General features: G+C 43.8%; 1 protein-coding gene across 1 annotated transcript in view; it reads right to left on the bottom strand.

The window, feature by feature from the left end:
- Positions 1-18,714, bottom strand: part of TLL2 (tolloid like 2) — an 85,768-nt gene that overhangs the window by 39,562 nt on the left and 27,492 nt on the right. The window contains exon 2 of the mRNA XM_035542019.1: positions 16,958-17,068. Within this exon, the coding sequence (XP_035397912.1) occupies positions 16,958-17,068 (111 nt within the window). The remainder of the gene's footprint in view (positions 1-16,957; positions 17,069-18,714) is intronic.

The raw sequence follows: 18,714 nt of genomic DNA, 5'->3' as shown, positions 1-18,714 counted from the left end.
AGGACGACGGCTGTCAGTGAGGCCATTTGTATGTCCGCCGGCCACAGAAAATGGCTGCTTCACCTGTACAGGGAGCAGGAACTAAAGGCCTGATAATGCTGGGCTCTTTTCCCGGATTTCTTCCTAGACTACAATGGTACCTTTCAACTCATAATCACCCTGTGCCTCAGTTTCCCCATATACTGAAAAGCCAAAACGTCTCTTCTAGGGAAGTCTTTCCATTCTGCAACAAGTCCAACTTGGGAACACCACAGAAGCCAAACAGCAGCTATACACAGCACAGAAGCCTGGGCAGCAAGCCACTGAAGTCACAGAAACAACATGGAAAATCAGCCCAGCACCTCTTTGGCAGGAAAGCTCTCCACATTACTGTAGTAGGAAGAAAAACTCAAAAATCATACCGAGGGTCAAAGAACACAACACATGAGACAACAAGATCTATAACACAAATAAAATGTGCTTTGGGACTACATCCACTGCCTTAAGCAGTGCCTCTAACACCGTCACTGTTGTCACCCTCCCTCCTTCCCCATCCTGGTATCATGGGTCCCTTGTGAGGAGAAGGGATGCTGACTGGGCTGATCTCTGCAGAAGTATCAACAAGAGCAAACTTCTATAGTCTTGGTGGCAAGGTGAAGCAGGAAGACCATGATCAACCATCAGATGCAGCAAGGGAGATACTGTTACTCATACAGCATTGCTGCATGCAGTGTAGATGCTTCAAGAGAGATGTCCCACTTTCAAGAGAGCTGGAAATGTTCCAGCCCATGAAACAGTCTAGCTTTGCCAGCTGGAAGACACTCCTTTTGCTCTGGAGCTGGCTTCTTGCAAAACCTCCTCCGGCCCCTCCAAGTAGGCAAGGAGGCAGGGAAAGGTACATCTCTGACACCTGGGAAGAAGGCTGAGAGGACGGTATCAGATTCCAACCCCCCCAATATTATATTATAAGAACTAATTAGCATACCAGGAAAGGCATGATTGGAAGAGAGCAATAAAATGAACCAGAAGAAAATAAAATAGCCGGACTCTCAGCTGACTATAGGTTAAAGCTTCCTGGTCCAAGAGACGCACTAAATCAGGGAATTGTCTCCCAAAGGAAGTGCCATAATTTAACAGAGCTTGACTGGACAAAAGCCACTAGATGTGTGAACAGGAACAAGCCTGATTCAGCAAGATGGATTGCTCTGAACTCTATCACTCTTTTCCAGCCCCAATGTCCCATCCTAAGATTTCCCTTTGTTTTCTTTCATACCCAGTCCTTGTCACTTCCTTAAGCCCAAGCTCAACAAAAGTTCCTCTTCTTAGTTAGATTTTACATCCCCAGGACTTTTCACCCTCCCAAAGTACGCTATTCTTCACACAACATCCCATTGCATTTAAAGGAAACCCCAACCAGCCATTCACCACCAGAATTATTAACGTATGTGGGTTTTGCTGAAGCAAAGGATAATTTCGTATTTCTAAACAAATGCAGCTTGCAGTCACAAACAGATTGCTTCTTAATTGAAATTGGGAGGTGAATTATATGGTGAATTAGGAAAAAAGAACAACTCTGCATTGAGTGAATTGTTCCCCTAAAAGGGAACTGCATGGGATTGAATTGCAAATGATGGCACCAAACCCTGCAGCCGGGCCCCTTCTCCTGCACCCGGGCTGCTGACCTCTGCCGTGCAGCAGTGTCATTTGCACAGACTGCTTTTCCAAGCTGTGAGCACATTCTTTCCCAGAGATCAGTGCAAGCCTTGGTTTCTTATGCAAAGGAGATGTTTGAATAAACGAGTGTGACTAATGAAATCTAAAACATCTTTGCATATTTTGTCTCATTGTAGCCCATGAAAGGGGAAAGCGCTATACAAAAGCCAGATATGGGTGCGCAGATACACCAGATACTTTCAAACGTTACTAATCTCACTAGGACAGACAGGGAGCACCCACACCCTTCTCTCCCCCAGGGGTATTTTGGAATCATATTTGAGAATTTTGGAAGACACTGTTCTGATTCTGATCGGGCTTTTAAACATTTCCTATCCTTATGATACCTAAGCACATCCATCCCAAAGATTAAAGTGACTTGACAGACATTTAATCCTCTTTCCTAATTCTTCGCAAGAGAAGGATAGTGCATGATCCTGGCAAGACAAAGATAAGTCACTGGCATGTTATCAATAAAGTCAAGAAATGTAGCTTGTATCTGAAAGCAACTGCACATAGACTGCAGGCAATGTGTGGGTCCTGTTGCTCCCTCAACAAGTCCCTTAAGTTGTTGTACCTTTCTGTCAGACTATTCTGTCACATCAGAGAGCAGAGTGGATTCCAGCCATCACTGCTCCAGAGCATGAACTGCCCATGTATGCATTTAAGCCTATTATCACTACAAACATTGAAAGGGAGAATGCAGATTTTCAGTTTGATGCAACAGCCTTCATAGTAATAAAAAGGCAGGCCTGATCTACTACTTACAGTAACCTTTAGTAACATAAGCAAAACAGGGCTGACTTTTTTTGTTTTTTAATGTATATCCAGCAGTTATCAAGCCCTCCAAAATCACTTTCATGCTCAGTACTTCATACTTGTTGCTATGCCAGACCAGCTATCATGCTTCTCATCCTGACTTTTTAAGATTTGTCTGCTTCTCCCACAACCAGGGATGATATAGATTTTGTTTGATCATGCCTCTGTGTAGGGAGCCGTACTAAATCCCCAAAGTTCTTTTAGCTCCCACACTTTTATGATTCTCTCCTTCCTAACGATTTGTAGGAATTAACAACTCCAGCTGAGCATTGCTGGACTCCCTTGCTAGATAACTTAGCTCCTGTGCAAAGCCTGACAAAGACACAAAAGATTCTCCTCCCAGGCTGGAATATTTCACCTTCAGCCTAGAGTGCACTTGTATGGCAATTCATTTTTCTATTCCCCACAGACCAGCACTGCCAAGGGAGCTTGCTTCCAGTAGCTTAAATGCACTGTAAGTCTGAGTTAATTCACCACGCTCACAATCATGGCTGAAGAACAGGTGCCTAAATTGTTTGCAGAAACTACAGAGGCAGCTTGAGGTGATATGCAAGGGTCCAGTGAAGCAGAAAGCAGCAGGCTGTGGCATTGTTGGGAAAAGCAGCTTCTCCCCCTCTTCCAGAAGAGGAAAATGAAAACCCAATTTTGTTTAAAGGAGTCCAAGTTGCTCAGCTGGGACCAAAATAAAAGGCAGCAGATTAAGAGAGAAAGAGAGAGCACAAAGTATGCCAAGAGTTGGATAAAACTGTACTATTTGCAGTTTCCTTCTGCCACTAGCACAGGCAAAAAGACATGTAATCCAAAGAAAGAGCAGGAAGCAGACTCCATACAGTATCCATAATGCCCACAGGAGAGGTTAGGACAAGGAGGATACCTTAGTAATTTGTTTGAACTGTAAATTTGTCTTCTACCAGATGCAAGTTAGGCTTGAGAATATTTATTGTTGCATGCATTCTGCTTTTTTGTTTGTTTTAAAATGCAAGTAGACTGAACTACAGAAGATAGGGTGATGAGATCCCTTACAAAATAAAAATTCTATGCTTCCTTCCACTTGATCAAAAACCATGAAGGCCTTCTTGTTTAACAAAGGAGAGGAAAGCCAGGCAAAGCAGTCTGCTAATTAGGACACGAGCTGTGGGCCCGAAAATACACACCACTGTCCTATTGAGTGTACACACTGTATAACACCCCATAACACTGCAAAACTGCTTGAGAGACTGCTGACTTCTAAAACACTGTAACAACGTCTTCAAGTTTTTATCTGAAAACACTAGTTTAGAGAGAGTTGAGTCACTTGACAGCAAAAGAGAAACATCAATCCATCCTGAAATACTAGAAGCTTAATTTTGAGACTATGCCTATCTAGAATTTTAGTTTAAAACCCAATGATAGTCAAGAGGAATTGTGGGTGTCTGAAAATTTGCAGACTGAGAACACAAAATGTTCCTACATGGGAAGCTGGATGAGATGAAGCTGCAACATCTCCCTTTTTTCCAAGGTGAAAGAACAGATAATGTCCAAATCAAACCCTCTCACCTCCAATGCAGTTCCAAGCCAGGATAATTTTTTCTCTCCAGGCCCACAAAGACCCTCTCAACCATGTTCACTGGATATTCTCTTCTTTCGTTGGCTGCTTTTCATACAGGGGAAGGGCTACTTAGCTGAACTTGGGCAATAGCTTCAACCACTATGTTTGTCACCTCCATTGAGGACAAAGGAGTCTCCAGTAAGCCCTGGGGACTTTGCCAGTTTCTCCTGCTTTTCTAATTCAGCAGAGAACAACTTGACTGTACAGATAATTATCTGGTCTCACGTGAACTGAACCTCAGCAAGACTTCTTCTATTACATCTTATGGTGGTGAAAAAGCCATTTCAGAGCTTGGACACAACCAAGGAAAAATGTGTCATAAATTCAAAAAAAGACAATTTAATCTCCCCTCCTCATACCTTAAAATTCTTCACTTTAATAGTTTCATTCAATACATATGTTAGTCACATGCCATAGCTTCGAGTTTGGATTTCAAACAGAGGCTACAATGAAGTATCAATATAAAATAAGAATTACAGGTAACATTAAGCACTCATCTCTTTTCAGAGTTTTAGATCTGGTAAACTCTGTCATATTATGACCATCAGGGAAACTTCTGAAAGGATAGGGTAAGACAAATGATGTTACATGCTGCTTTTTAATTTTCTCATTAACCAGTGGTCAACAACTTTTTAGGGCACACAAAACCCTTTATTGCACTGGATTTTCTAACCACAGAGAAAGCGATGATTTTATTAAAACAAGCTCTGTTGGGAGATGTATTGGAAAATGCATTCAGAATGCAGAACAGATGTTTCCCAGAGCTGGTAGAGAGTCTATAGCAAAACCTTTTCATAAACCCCAGGGCCCTGGAGATCTGAGCAAATGATTTGAGATAGATCCTTTACAATTTCCTGTCAGTGGAATAGCTGACGCTCCCCTCAATTTACTTAAGGAGAAATAAATTAAAGAGGAAAAGATTTCCGAATTCCAAATTCCCTTCAGGAATCTGTTTTTCTTATTCAGAGTAAGCTGACTAGCTGCAGTAACTCAGGAGAGTCCCAGGGTTCAGAGGTTTGACAAGCAGATGTGTCATGTCCACATCAGCTCTGCAAATGCTCGTGCAGGAACAAGACACCAGCCTCCCAGAAAAGTTCACAAGAAGGGAAAGGTGATCACAGCTAAGCAAATGCAGCACTGCCAAAAACTTGAGCTGTAAAGCACTTAATGTGTCCTTCTGCTGGCCATCCTCTGCAGGCAGAGCAGAAGCATCAGCAGCACCCTGTGGTTTCCCTGGGCACCCACGGGTTTTCTGGAAGTGGCTGCATCACTTTTACACTGTGATGCATCTTCTTTTCAAAGAAGGTGTTGCAAGGAGTGGAAGAACCTGAACTGACCTCTTCATCAGCCCTTCAACCAAGAGTCAATGCTGAAAGGAGCAATACTTTCCGGAGACTGGGAAGGACTGAGAAGAATGGAAGAGGGCCTTTTCCTGCAGGCTATTAGCAACCACCTCTTTGCCTTGGGGTAAAAAAGGGACAGACAGATGGGAGAGAAAAGAAAGCAAGCAAGCTACAGACTGTTTCTTCCAGTGAGAGTCCTGCAAGGCTCTCACTTGTACTCAGTCAAGTGAAAATGAAAGGCCAAAGTGAGTACACAACTACTTCCACCACGTGCATGTCTCTGCTGCACAACCAGGTTTGCAAACCCAGCGTGCAACTTCTCCCCTCCAGCACATCAAAGCAGCAATATGTAGCATCAACTATAATCTGTTGCATTAGATTTCCTGTGAATCCAAATAATCAAGATCTATTTCTAACAGGTGTCTGCCTCTCCATGACAACCTTCTTGATTCACAATAATCCTCCTCTACCTGTCTCTCCTTTAAAAGTAAAAGAAAACAGAAGCGAACCTCCAGGTGTTAAGGAAATGGTAAGAGCTGGCTGGTGTTCATCCAATGCTGTTCTGTTGGGCAGTACAAACCCTCCTGGCCCCCTCCTGTTAACATCCTTTTCCCTCTGACCTGCACAATCTAATTGCTTCAGCCTTTCTGTGCTCTCTTGCAGCATCCCTCTGCTCCCTTCCAGCTGTGGGCTCTCAGGCACAGCCAGCCAGCTCTCCTCCCACTGAGCCTTTCTAATCCTTTTGTTTTCTCCTCACCTTGTTTGTACTGGATAAAAATTAACTCTAAATGAAAACATTACACTGGAAGCTGAATTATGTTTAAAAGCAATTAAAACTCCTTTCACGGAGCACATGTGGTGCAAGCACAGAGTACTTTCTTCCAGACTGCTTTCTGCCTGGATATTCAAACACTCCCAGTCCTGTAGCTTCTTGGAGAGTTTTTGATGCCTTCTGCCCCCTCTAGAGGTCTGTGCCATATCTAACAGATGGATGAGGACCCTAAGTAGATACAGCAGTAGTGACACCCCATTTGCTTGGTTACCTACCAGCTCAAGCACAATTCATTTAAAGGACACCCCAACTGACTGGGAATTTCCCAGTGGCTGGGAAACTGAGGAATGAGCCAGCACTGAGGCCATAGGGCAAGTGGGGCCTCGCTTGGGACTCAAAAGGCTTTGGGAGCACAGGTGTGGCTGCCATTGGGTAGCCTCAGGTCAACTCCAGCCCCATACCCAGCAGACCCCTGCCCCCACCCCAGCTGTGAGCAGCAGCAGCAGCAGCAGGACGTGCTCAGCCAGGGCATCAGCCTCCCCAGTGGGCACCCAGGGAGGCTCTGCAGGCCAAGGGGAGCAAGACCATTACAGGCAGCAAGCGGAGCAGGAGCAACACTGGAGCCAGCAACACCACACCATTTCTCAGCATGCTGGAGGGAGCCAGTTCAAGCTTCACTTATCACTATTCAGAGCCTTTCCCTCCAGGCTCCCAAGGGGATTGGCAGCAGCGTTTAACTGCATACCACCACTCCAGGTGGCATGCAGATAAAGGAGCCCAGAGAAGACCTAAACCTGAGCAAGAGCTTCTCTGAGCACAGAGCTAACCATGGGGCACGGATTTCTGTTGCTGCAGCAGCAACGCCAGGAGCTGGTACCTCAGCAGGTTGCAGTCCAAAAGCAGCACTGCCTCAGGAGCTCAAGACCTACATTTCCACAATGGACCTATGCACGATGCCACTCCACTCCAGGTGCCATCTCTCAGCTCCTTGGTGAAACAGATGCCTGAATCGTTTGCAGTCATTAAAAAAAGAGCGGGGGAATTGGGGTGTAAGTGGCAAAGTGAGCTTTCTTCACCACAGCAAACTGCCACACTGAGAGCTGCTGGCAGAGAAGTTACCCAACCCGGCCCAGGGACAGCTGCACTTCAGTGGAAGAATCAAATTGGTAGAAAAGCAACTCTCAGACCTCTGCATCTCTGCCACAATCTGACTCTAGGATTCAGCAACTCCATCAGCTTCAAGAACAGCAGTGAATCCCCCCAACAGACACAGCTTTCTAAATTTCACACTATCTTCTCTGTAGAACAGCTCTAGGAAGTGAAACAGCAGGATAATCTGAATATTTCCTTTTGCCTGTGATCTTTGCCCCAGAGAAACTTGTTACCCATTCCCCAGGGCTGTTCAAGTCACCATCTGGCCTCAAAACTGCAGCGGCAAACACAGCACAGCATTTCAGCCTAAAACTAATTTGCTTTCTTTCCCCACTTGACAGCTGAATAAATACTTTGTCCTTGCCATTTGAAAAGGGGAGCTGCAGTGAAGTTTTTTTTTTTGTCCACTGTAGCTACAAACGCCAGCCTTCTTTCCAAATTAGGCCTGAACAACCAGCTTGAGGCAAACACATTTATTCCACAAACCTAACTCCTTTCTGTTCACAATTGACCATGAGCAGTTTACAACTTTTTCTAATTTATTTGTTATTTGCTATTATTCATCAAGTCATTTTGGCTGCTGATTGTTTCTTGGACCTGCCAGCTATTTCACTGAATGGGGTAAGCAACTTTTATTTTGCAGGCACAGCAACATCCCTGCTTTAAAGGAAAGAGCCAGAAGTTCAAAGCGTCCAAGCTAGCCTCCCAGAGTTACCATCCTGCAATGGTTCCTCTCATAGCTTCTTAGATTTTAGTCTTTCACTGACCATTTCTATCTCCAAATTCATTTGCTAGGACACTCATAGAAATGACAAAGAAGCATACACAGTTGAGGCAAATTCAATTTTTCATTTGAGCAAGTATTCAAGGAAATTAGGCACTTGCCCAGCTCTGAAACAAATGCATGAGTTAGGCAATTCCACAGTTATTGGCTAAGCACTGTCGAATTTTACAATTAGGGTAATGGATTTAACTTCCAACGTAATTTCCATATGGATAAACCAATCTCCTCAAGTACATTTGCCCATGTGTTCCCTGCATCACAGTTAATTAATATAAATCTATTTAATAACCTCCACTTAAATACAAAAGACTATTCAGACTCTTCTGGCACCAGTAAAAGGAACAGTCTCCCAGTGTGTTGCACCAGCTGTAGACAAGACCTAAAGAAAATTTAATTAAGAGCGATCAAGAGCAAGACAGTTGCAAACAGCAATCAGATGTTATAAATGCTCTACATGGTGACTACCCCAGCTCCTTAAAAGATTAATAATGCCATCTTGTACCAACTTCCAGGTACCTGAGACCTGCCCAAAAGAGAACCTGGGGGATGGACAAAGCTGTGGGGCTGGGAGCCAAAGACAGGCAAAGCCAAGCAGGTAGCAACAGGGATTCTGCACTGTCTGAGCACTGACAGTGTGCTGCAACTACTGCTCTGATCTGCAGCTATGCCCAAATCGGATGATGGCACCACACTGAACAGGAAGAAGCTGTAGAAATGGGCTGCTTGGAAGCAGCTTAGACTACAGCAATTTTTGCAGTTGTCTTTGGGTGTTTAAAGTAAGTTAACTGCTCACTAACAAAACGTAACCTGATTAATTTCTGATGTGCAGCATTTGACAAGAGTGATACTGAGTTGTCATATTCCGGGTTTATTTCTGAAAGAAGCATATGAATTAGATTCATAGGATAAACACTACCAAAGTTACCACTAAGAATGGATAAGTAACATATCTGGGAAAAGAAATAGCTGGGGATTTTTTTTACGATGCCATTTGTTAACAGCATTTTAATTTGAGCAAAATTTCAGAGCTCAAAATCATTAAAAAAAAAAAAATGATGAAAAGCTGAATGTTGACTGCAAAACAAAAATGAAACTAATTATTTTGACAAGTGGGAGGCCACCATTCAGAAAACTTGATTTCAGGGTACATTTCATTTCCAAAACAAACTTTGTCATGTATGTGACCAGTTGCCATCAGGAACCTAGACAAGAGGGAAAAGAAAAGCAACATCTTACTCCAAGGGGGACACAGAGCAAGTAGCAGGGCTGTGTTGTTCAGGTTGTGCACTGGCAAGGGCCAAATGGTATAATCACTTACTGCTTGGGACCTTCTTTAGCCTGCCCTGCAGGACATCTATCACATTTATCACAAGCAAAGAGGGAAGAGGAGATAGACTTTTATTTCTCTTGTGGTGAGTGAAGCATTTCTCTGTTTGTCATAAGCTGAGTTTGGAATACCACAGCCCACTGCATGAAGGAACACCGCAACGCCTGTCCTAAGTGGTTCTGAAGTAAAGTGTCATCCTGGAGAGTCCCTAATCCAAAGAAAATCAGATCCTGCATACCTTTTTGTGCAACAGGTGGAGTATCTGTTGTTACTACATACACACATCACAAGCAGCATCTCACTGCCTAAGAGGTCAGTGGCAGTCTTCCATTAACATCTGATGTTGACTCAAATGTTATTTAGTACTCAAGTACCACTCTCTCACCCCATCATACTTCAAAGACACATAGGGACTGTACAAACCACAGCCTAAAAATGGTATGAAAGTAGGAAAAAAACAACAACAACAACAAAAAAAACACTCGTGAAGCAGGGATAAGGGAACAGTAAGACAGCACTTATCAGCATGTGAAAGCTCTCCACAGGTATCCCATAAGGAGAGCTTCTGAGGAGACAAATAAGGAGAAGAATTAATTCCCTTTGGTAAATACAAGAAAGAAGAACATGTATTAACCTGTAATGGAAGACCAAATGCACAGAACCCTGTCTGGGCAGGGGGCAAAGTGAAACTGCCCCAAGAGGAAGGAGAATACTGTACTCAGCGCAAGGGGCTACAGAGGACTGACGGAATCTCTAAAGCAGAACTGAATATGCAACACACAGGAGTTTATGGAGCAAGGGAGTCAGAAGAATCACTCAAACATACAAAGGCAAAGCAAAGAAATGAGCTGCTGCTCTGCATCTCTCTTGTGCTCCCACATTAAACTACCAATGGAATTCTTCCTTACTGGAAGCAAGCAGTGCGGAAAGGATAAAACAGCACAGCCAAAAGCACAAAGCTGGCCTGTGGTGTGCTTTTGGAAGTATCAGCTGCAAGGCCTTCCAGAGCAGAATCTGTGCCTGTGAACTGAGCCGCAGCTCACTGGATGGCCAAGCACATATCACCAGCGCTCTAGACCCGAAGCTTGTGGGATCACCCCACAGACACTGCCTTCCTGACAGACAAATCCCGCAGCAGTGCCAGGATGTGCAGCTGGCAGCAGAGAACAGGCAGATGTGGCCTTACACACGGGGAATTAGAAGGTTCATCAGCTATAGCCAAGGGTCATGAGCCTTCTAGGCTATTACCTTTATGCTGGAGAAAATCTGGTAGGTTTGAGAAGGTTGCAACAGGATTGCAAGATTCTGAACTGGCAGAAAAAAAAACAGTATCTGCTTTTCTGCAAAGAGAAGGTGACTGGCTTACTGCACAGAAACGAGCACTCTCAGCCCTAAAGGATTTATCCAATTCTTCCGAAGTAGAACTCTTGCCGTGCCTTTGTAAACTACAGAACTATGGGAAATTCATTTCATGGTTGCCTTCTCTGGTAAAACCCCTGACTGAACGGACTCAAAAAGGTGAACACTGGGGCTAGTCATGGAAAAATCATTTGACACAGCTGAATAAACTTTATCATCAGGCCAAGTGTCAGGCATTTGCCACCTACTTTTCCACAGAATGGGCCAAGACTCCTCTTCCCTTTTAGAGACTGCACGGACTGCAAAGAGAAATCCCTAGTGTGCACAACACATGTTGTGGAAAACTGAAAGGAGGTATGCACACAGATGAACTGAGCCCTCAGACAGCTCTCCCAGAATAAAGATGTTCCTCTACCCATATAAGAGGAAGCAGCCTTCACCAATGATTTCCCAGTGGAAGCGCTCTCAGATATGAGTTATACCACATACATAGCTATTTGTGTTGCTCCTGGCCAGTTATCGTAAACACAGCTCAGATTACGATAGCACAACCCATAGATCCGCTCCAAACTGAAATGAATTCAAGCTTGGGCCCCAGGCAGCCCTTAATACAGCAATGCTGAAGTCTACCCCATCTACCCTGAACCGAGCACCACTATAGCAGAGCACCAAACAAGAGCTATGAAGGAAAAACAGCTCTGAGCTTAGCATGTATATGCGAAATCAGCTGAATTTAACCATCTCTCCTTCCAATCTGTAAATCAGATCTTCCCTGGAATATCAGTCAGTCACATCCCACAAGTCATTCAGCTCCTAAACTAAGCAATCTCTCCCAACGTGAAGCAGCAGAAGTCCTGCTTGTGACTGCTTTGAACACCTCAAGCATGCCACTGGTGAAGAAGTCTTATTCTCCATTCTGAAGCTAAACAATATAGCTCTTAGAAGGAGAGCTGCACTGTAGTAAAAGGTCCTGCAAACAATCCAGACTTATGTGGGAATTAATGCCTTGTCTCAGTAATGTAACCAGAGAGAAGAGAAATATGTTTCAGTGGCTGCCAGCCCACCACACTTTGAATGGAAAGCTGCTATGCAACTAGAAAAGCACTGCAGTCATCCCCCCTGCAGCATGCAGACCTTCCAAGTATGCACTCACACAGCACTGCACATTCTTCTCTTCCCTTCCAGATCTCTTCAGGGTTTGCCTCCATACCCCAAAGCAGTTTATGCACAGTACTTGCCATAAGCAAGTCCTGAAACAGGAAAAGTCCTGTGAAACAGGGTGAAACAAGATCACCACAGGCATCCCAAAACGCAAAAAAGAAAAGCAGTCTGCTGTAGATGTGCGCCTTGTGCAGAGCTGGTAAAAGTAGCTACTTTGCTGTTTCACAACACACTCGAGAACAGCAGAGCTGTGCAAAAAAATGTGCCAACAAACCAGCTCCCTGCTATTATTAATAGAAGGTTTAATTCAGAACTCCTCTTCGCTTAATTCACCAGAGAATAACTTGCTTGCACTAGGCTCATTAATTTGATACCAGAACCTCCAGCCATTCGCGGCAGCCTCTGTCACAACACAAGTTATTAAATACCTTACATGGTTCAAAGGCAGTTCCCGCTGTTATTTCAGTAAAATCCCTGAGATCATACATACCCCCGGTTCTGACCACACTGTTATCTGAAGTATTACCTGTTCTATCCCACAAAGATGCTCTATAAATCCTTCCTGAAACTGATCTGTGCAAGTGTGAAAGCTTCATCAAGGCCTTCAAGCCATGAGCCTAAAAATCTCTCAGTATCAGAGGCCAAGAAAACCTAGTTTGAGTGTTCTTGAAAAGCATTCTTGGCTGCAGTGGGATGTAGTCACTGCCTCAGCAGCAAGTCTAACACAGCGTGGTAGCACTGAGGGCAGCCAGACTCCCATGTCTTTTGATTTGCCAAAGTAGAACAAACAGAAGACAGACTTGCCCTTCTCACCCACAGGGGTGCCTTTCAGGACTTGAAGCTGCCTCAAGTGATACAGAAATCAGGATAAGAGATAATATACCAGTAAATTCCTCTTAATCCCTAAACTGCCTGAAAAGACTTAAATTAGGCCGTTAAGATTAAATAGGCACATCATTCCCAAGGCAGGGCAAGAAAAGAAAAGGCCTTCTTCCTCTGTGACTAATGCTTCAGCAAATAAAGCAATACAGCAAAGAGGATCACTTTGCAGATGGAGGACTCGATCTGGCTGTGATCTGACTATGCATCTGACTGTGCAGTTTCACAGCCTGCCAGTGGACTTTCTTGTTTCCCCACATTTCAAAGCCATCAGTGAGTTTTCAGCAGCACAGGAATCCTCAAAGCTTAGACTCAAATTTCTTCTGAACTATTGATATAGTAAAGCAAGTATTTTCAATAAACTTAAAAAAAAATCTATAAGACTTTTCAAAACCATAAGCTGTTGGACAATTTTTCATCAAAATTATGAGTTGGTGAAGGACATACTGAGAATAGCACCCACTGGCAGATCTCCAGACACCTTATTTGTTTCATTATGTTTTGAACCATTACTGTATCTCTGCTGGGCCAAATCCTAAGGGTATCCACTTCAACACTATCCCATGAGAACAACTGATTTTCATAGCGAACATGACATGCAGACTTCATCCCACAGAGGCAGGGAGGCAGCTATCAAACATTCTAAATGCAAAGTAACACTTTACCAACATCCCTTATTGTTTTTCACCCCTTTAGCTGCAAACCATTTTAGGGAGAAGGGAGAAATTTTCTGTTTAGCATGTTTTTATATGGCATTACATGTTGTAATAACAGGAGGGTACGGAGGACACAATTTGGCCTACTAGTATAAAAAGCAACAAACAAAAAGAACACATGCAATTCTATGACCTTAGGACCTAGGTTCAAAGGAGAGCAGCTAATGGAGGTAGGAAAGAAACAACACTGGATGTTTAGAATTGGGTCGGCAGAAAACACTTTGGAATAAATCTTCAGGAAAATCCTGAAAGGGTCTAGATGAGAAATGAACTAGTTGGTAGTTACGAGCTCTCTTGTAAGAGCATGCCTCGTGGCATTCACTCAGAGTTCATCTGCACTGTTTGCAAAAAACTCTCTGTTAACTCACAGCTCAGAGTTTTAACTGAGGGGACAGAGATCAGCACACATACTCCACAAAACCTGCTTGGATTAAATGGGCTACACTTAGCTATAGACTGTCATCGTGTCTGCCTTTCCCTCTACAGAGTCTGAAGAAAACCCCACTGCTACAGAAGTATCTGAGAGTGATGCTTTGCATGCAAGATGCTATTGATACTGCCTTCTGCAGTATTCAGCTGCCCAACCTGTGCTCTCCCTAACAAATGCTTGAAAAGGAAGCTCCTTTGGAACAAATATGGTTTAGTGGAGGACTTGTTAGTGTTAGGTCAGAGGTTGGACTTGATGATCTCGGAGGTCTCTTCCAAGCTGGATGATTCTGTGATTCTGTGAAAGGAGACTGCCCATGTGAACAAGGACTTTCATGTCAGTCTTGACATGTACTTTAAATACGTAAAACAAGAGGTGCAATTTCCTGTGTAATGCCAATTCCCTGCGTGACCACTCACACAAAAGAATCCAGGCACACTGGACAGAGACATCCAGATGTCTATACAGGAGACTAGAAGAAGGCAAAGGGGAGTTGGAATGGGAAACCTTTCCACACCTGGAAGTCTCAGCCCTCATCAGACAATACACAGCCTTTACAAAAATAGATCATCTGCAGGTAGATCTAGGTTTACTGGAGAACACTGTTCCCCATCACCCATAGGGGCATGCAAATTGCATTCTTCCTCTGGAGCCTGCAACAAGCTCATAGAGCGTATGCCTACAAACAGCCCAAGAGTGTCAAGTAGCACTTTTTTCACCCCTCCTCCCACTCCCCTCAGCTAAACAACATTTTCTGGGGACAAGGAAACAACACAGGGAAAGAAGAATGCCTGGCCTAATAGCTTGTTCAGAACTGCAGCTCCCAGATACGAAGAGCCTGTGTGTCTGTATATACGTATTAAGTACTTCCTCCACTATACAACTAATCCGATTAGCAGCTTTAGGAAATTCTGAAATGTTATAATTCAAGGGGTCCCACTCATAAAAGGTCTTAGACTGTTTCTGTACAGAGGTTGCATTCTTCCCACTGGAAATAAAAGAGCAGAGAGCAAGACTTTCTCCCAGGGAAGAATGGGTCCCAATCCCCACCATGCTGATGTAGACCACCCTCTTACAATTCACAAGACTGTCAAGTAAGTCCCACAGGAGAAGAATCAACCCTTCCTGCCCCTGTAGAGAGCCCCCTTGCAGGGCAGGTGAATACAGAAAACCTTCTATGTGTACTCTGCAGAAAGCTAAACTCACTGTGACAGTCACAGGGGCTGGCCATTTGTCAGCTTGCACTTCCAAGGGTTGAAAGCCAGGGGGATGAATGAAACCTGCTGGAGATGAGGACAGGGCCAAATGAGCACGACAGCACAACTCCCCTACGCAGTGCATCGCATGATGCACCAACTTTGCCTCAGTCAATAAAGGGTGCCAGGAATACACTAGCCTAACTACACAGCAGGAGACATGGTTGTAAGAGACCAGTGGGTTATAAAATTCAGTTAATTTGCTAGTTTGTCCAGCATAAGTGCTGAGCACAAAAAATGTGCATGATTTGACAACTAAAAAAAAACACCGCAGCAAACTGATACATTCAAACACCATTTGGATTTGCTTCCCCAGCAGTTTCATCTAACTTCAGGAGCTGACAAAGGGACATGGAAGAGATGAATCCTGTCCCACCTACTTAATCCTCATTTTCTGACTTACCTTCTGCTCTGAAGGCAACCAGCTTCTAATCGCTTATCACCTGAGAATACACCGCAGCTCAAAACATGACATGAATAGGCTAAGTGACACGACTATGCAGGATAATGGCACTTACAGGGAACAATCAGTAATATAAAAAAACGTGCAGACCTCCTTTGCCCAGAATTTCAGCATCAGCATGCGTTTAAATTAGATATGTTGACATCAAAACCATACATCTGTGTTGGGAGATGGATGTGTCATCTTTCACACTTGTTCCAACAGGAAGCTAGAGCACTGACCCCCAGAACAGAACCTATACAGGGCTTTGACACTCTGAAACCAAAGGTAGGTAGTCACAAAGATACAGAACCAGCTACCAGTCCTTATGAATGATAAAATATGAGCTGAGATGCACATGGGTCAGGTGAACAAAACACGGACTTGAATCTCAACTCAACTGTTCACACTACTGCTAACCTAAGAGTGTAACAGCAGAGAAAGGAAAAGGTTATCCTGACCTGCCCTGTCTCCAGTCCCACTGGTGTCTCTCACAGCTCAGATTTCCAACCATTTCTCTCTTGCCATCATAAAGTGGAGCAGAAGTAACGATACTGAGGGAAGTCCTTCACACCCTTCAAACCATTTGCAGTGTTTCAGAGACTGTTAGAGATGGATTCAAAGCAGAGCTTCTGACTCAAGAAACAACTCTGGTCTGGCACAAAACTGAGCATACATAAGAGCTGTGTAGGGGCAGAGGGCAACATAAGCATATGTTACCCCATCTACTGGCTTTATAAAAAATCACAATGATTGTTAATCGATGTCAACTGCATCATCACTTCAAGGGCAGCCTGTATGCTAGACTTCAATAGGTTTTACTTGGGTAAAAAGCTGAAAAAATACATTATTCCATTAAGATCATACATTAAAAAGGAGGGGAGGGGAGGACAGTAAGAGTCAAATCGAGTGCCAAACTGAGTGTTCCTACTTCAAACACATTTCCTTCCAAATTTGTAGAGGTAGATCCTCACAGGAAGAGACCAGTGCTGTAAATTTAAAACTCTTCTCCCTCAGGCCAGATAGAAAGGCTGCATCACTGCCCTATAATGCAAATCATGATTCTGTTTTTATTTAACAACGTTCAGAGTTGGATCCCACCCTCAGTCACACAACTAAGCTCCCTCTACATGCACTTCCCTGCCTGTGAGAACAAGCATCGTAAGTGACAGGGATCTCCTTTCTACCTAACAACAAAACCAGGGGAAAGAAGGCATTGCCACCTCTGGGCTGCCCTTACCTGAAGTGTGTCTTGCGTTGCCATCTGAGTGCTTTGTTAAGTCAACAGTTCTGTCTATTTGAAACAGCTTCAAATCATCTTCATCTAAAGCGATATCTCCCCAAAAGGCAGCTGGAGAGAAACAAACTGCAATTAGTTTAGTTTTATTTTGGAAGGAAAGTATAATTCCTATGAGGCCCGTACCACACCTCAAATGCAATTACTCCATGGACCAGAAAAAGGTAATAATATATAGTAGCAGATTTAAAAGTACAGAGAGAGTAGACATAGTGAAGGCCAAGTGACAGTATTTAAAATGAGCCACTGTGCAGATGCACAGTGCTCATCAGTGCAAATCTAAAGGCTACAGCATCAGCCTGTAGGACCTACTACACGTGGTTAGCACTCAGACACACTGTGCTGGTCTAAAGCCAAGCGGAGAGCCAGCCCACCATTTCCACTTGGCTGGAGAAACACCGGTTATTTGTCTCCTTGAGGTTAGTTAACCTGATTTAAGTTTGCAGAGTTTTTAATTTTGTAAAAATCCTCTGTGCAGATGCACAGAGAGGAGCTGATTAGCAGAGATGCCTCCTGTTAGTCTTGTTACAGGCCTGGCTCTACCAGGCCGTAAGGTGGTACTGGTCACTGCACATTAAAGCCTACGTGGGGGGCAATTACTGATATTTCCCTAGTTAGTGTGAAGGAGTGAACTAAATTGCAGCTCAGATTCTGACTGAGATATTGCATCCTCACCATCCTCAGGCTAACAGTTAAGACAGGAAGAAAACCACACAGCACTCAAGCTCATCAGTGCAAATCTAAAGGCTACAGCATCAGCCTGTAGGACCTACTACACGTGGTTAGCACTCAGACACACTGTGCTGGTCTAAAGCCAAGCGGAGAGCCAGCCCACCATTTCCACTTGGCTGGAGAAACACCGGTTATTTGTCCCCTTGAGGTTAGTTAACCTGATTTGAGTTTGCAGAGTTTTTAATTTTGTAAAAAATCCTTGGGTTTCAGCCAGAAGCCATGAAAATAAACAAACTGATACCTCAACACTCACAGCTCAAAGGAATAGACTGGAAACCTTTTGAGTAGAAAAACTGATAATGCTGGAATACAGATGACTCTGCACAGTGTACAGTTACCGTTTGTGGAATTTCAACAAAGGAAACAGAGATGATGAAGCAGTTCACTAAACAGAACAGATCCTTCAGAGATAACAATCATGTTATGAACAGTTAAAACTCATAGCCTGTGTAAGCTGATGAAAAAGAAAAAAAGAGCAAATTAATCTCTGGTACAGTTCAAGAGAACTCAGGACGTCAGGCAAGCAGCAATACTGAGTTATCTCAACAGTGACTGAATGGGATGGAATCACCTTTTCTTTTCTTGTCAAACAACACAACTTTTACATTCCTGGGGAAAAAATAGTCCCATTGCTATGCTAGCAGCAGCAAAGTACATTAGGTCTGAGAAACCAATGGGCTTTACTTGTCATTTCACTTTTACTGCCAGGACCAAATGAAATATGGATGTTTGTCTGTATATCAGAAATCTGCAATTGGATCTCTGGCAATTGAATTTTAAAGAGTTAACTCAGAGAGGGCAAGAAGTCTTTGCCTGCTACCAGACACATTCCAGCAGCCACACACTGCCCCACCAAATTGCTGCTACGAGCAGCAGAGCCCTGGCATGAGCAGAGAGGGCCTCAGGTGTTTTCCCTTCTGTGGGTCAAGGCTCTGCCTGCCTGTGGTTATCTGGCCACAGCAGAGAAA

The sequence above is a fragment of the Cygnus atratus genome, chromosome 7 (assembly GCF_013377495.2).
Source record: "Cygnus atratus isolate AKBS03 ecotype Queensland, Australia chromosome 7, CAtr_DNAZoo_HiC_assembly, whole genome shotgun sequence".
NCBI lineage: Eukaryota > Metazoa > Chordata > Aves > Anseriformes > Anatidae > Cygnus > Cygnus atratus.
Note: the sequence above shows the minus strand (reverse complement) of the source record. Positions and strands in the feature narration are given on the sequence as shown.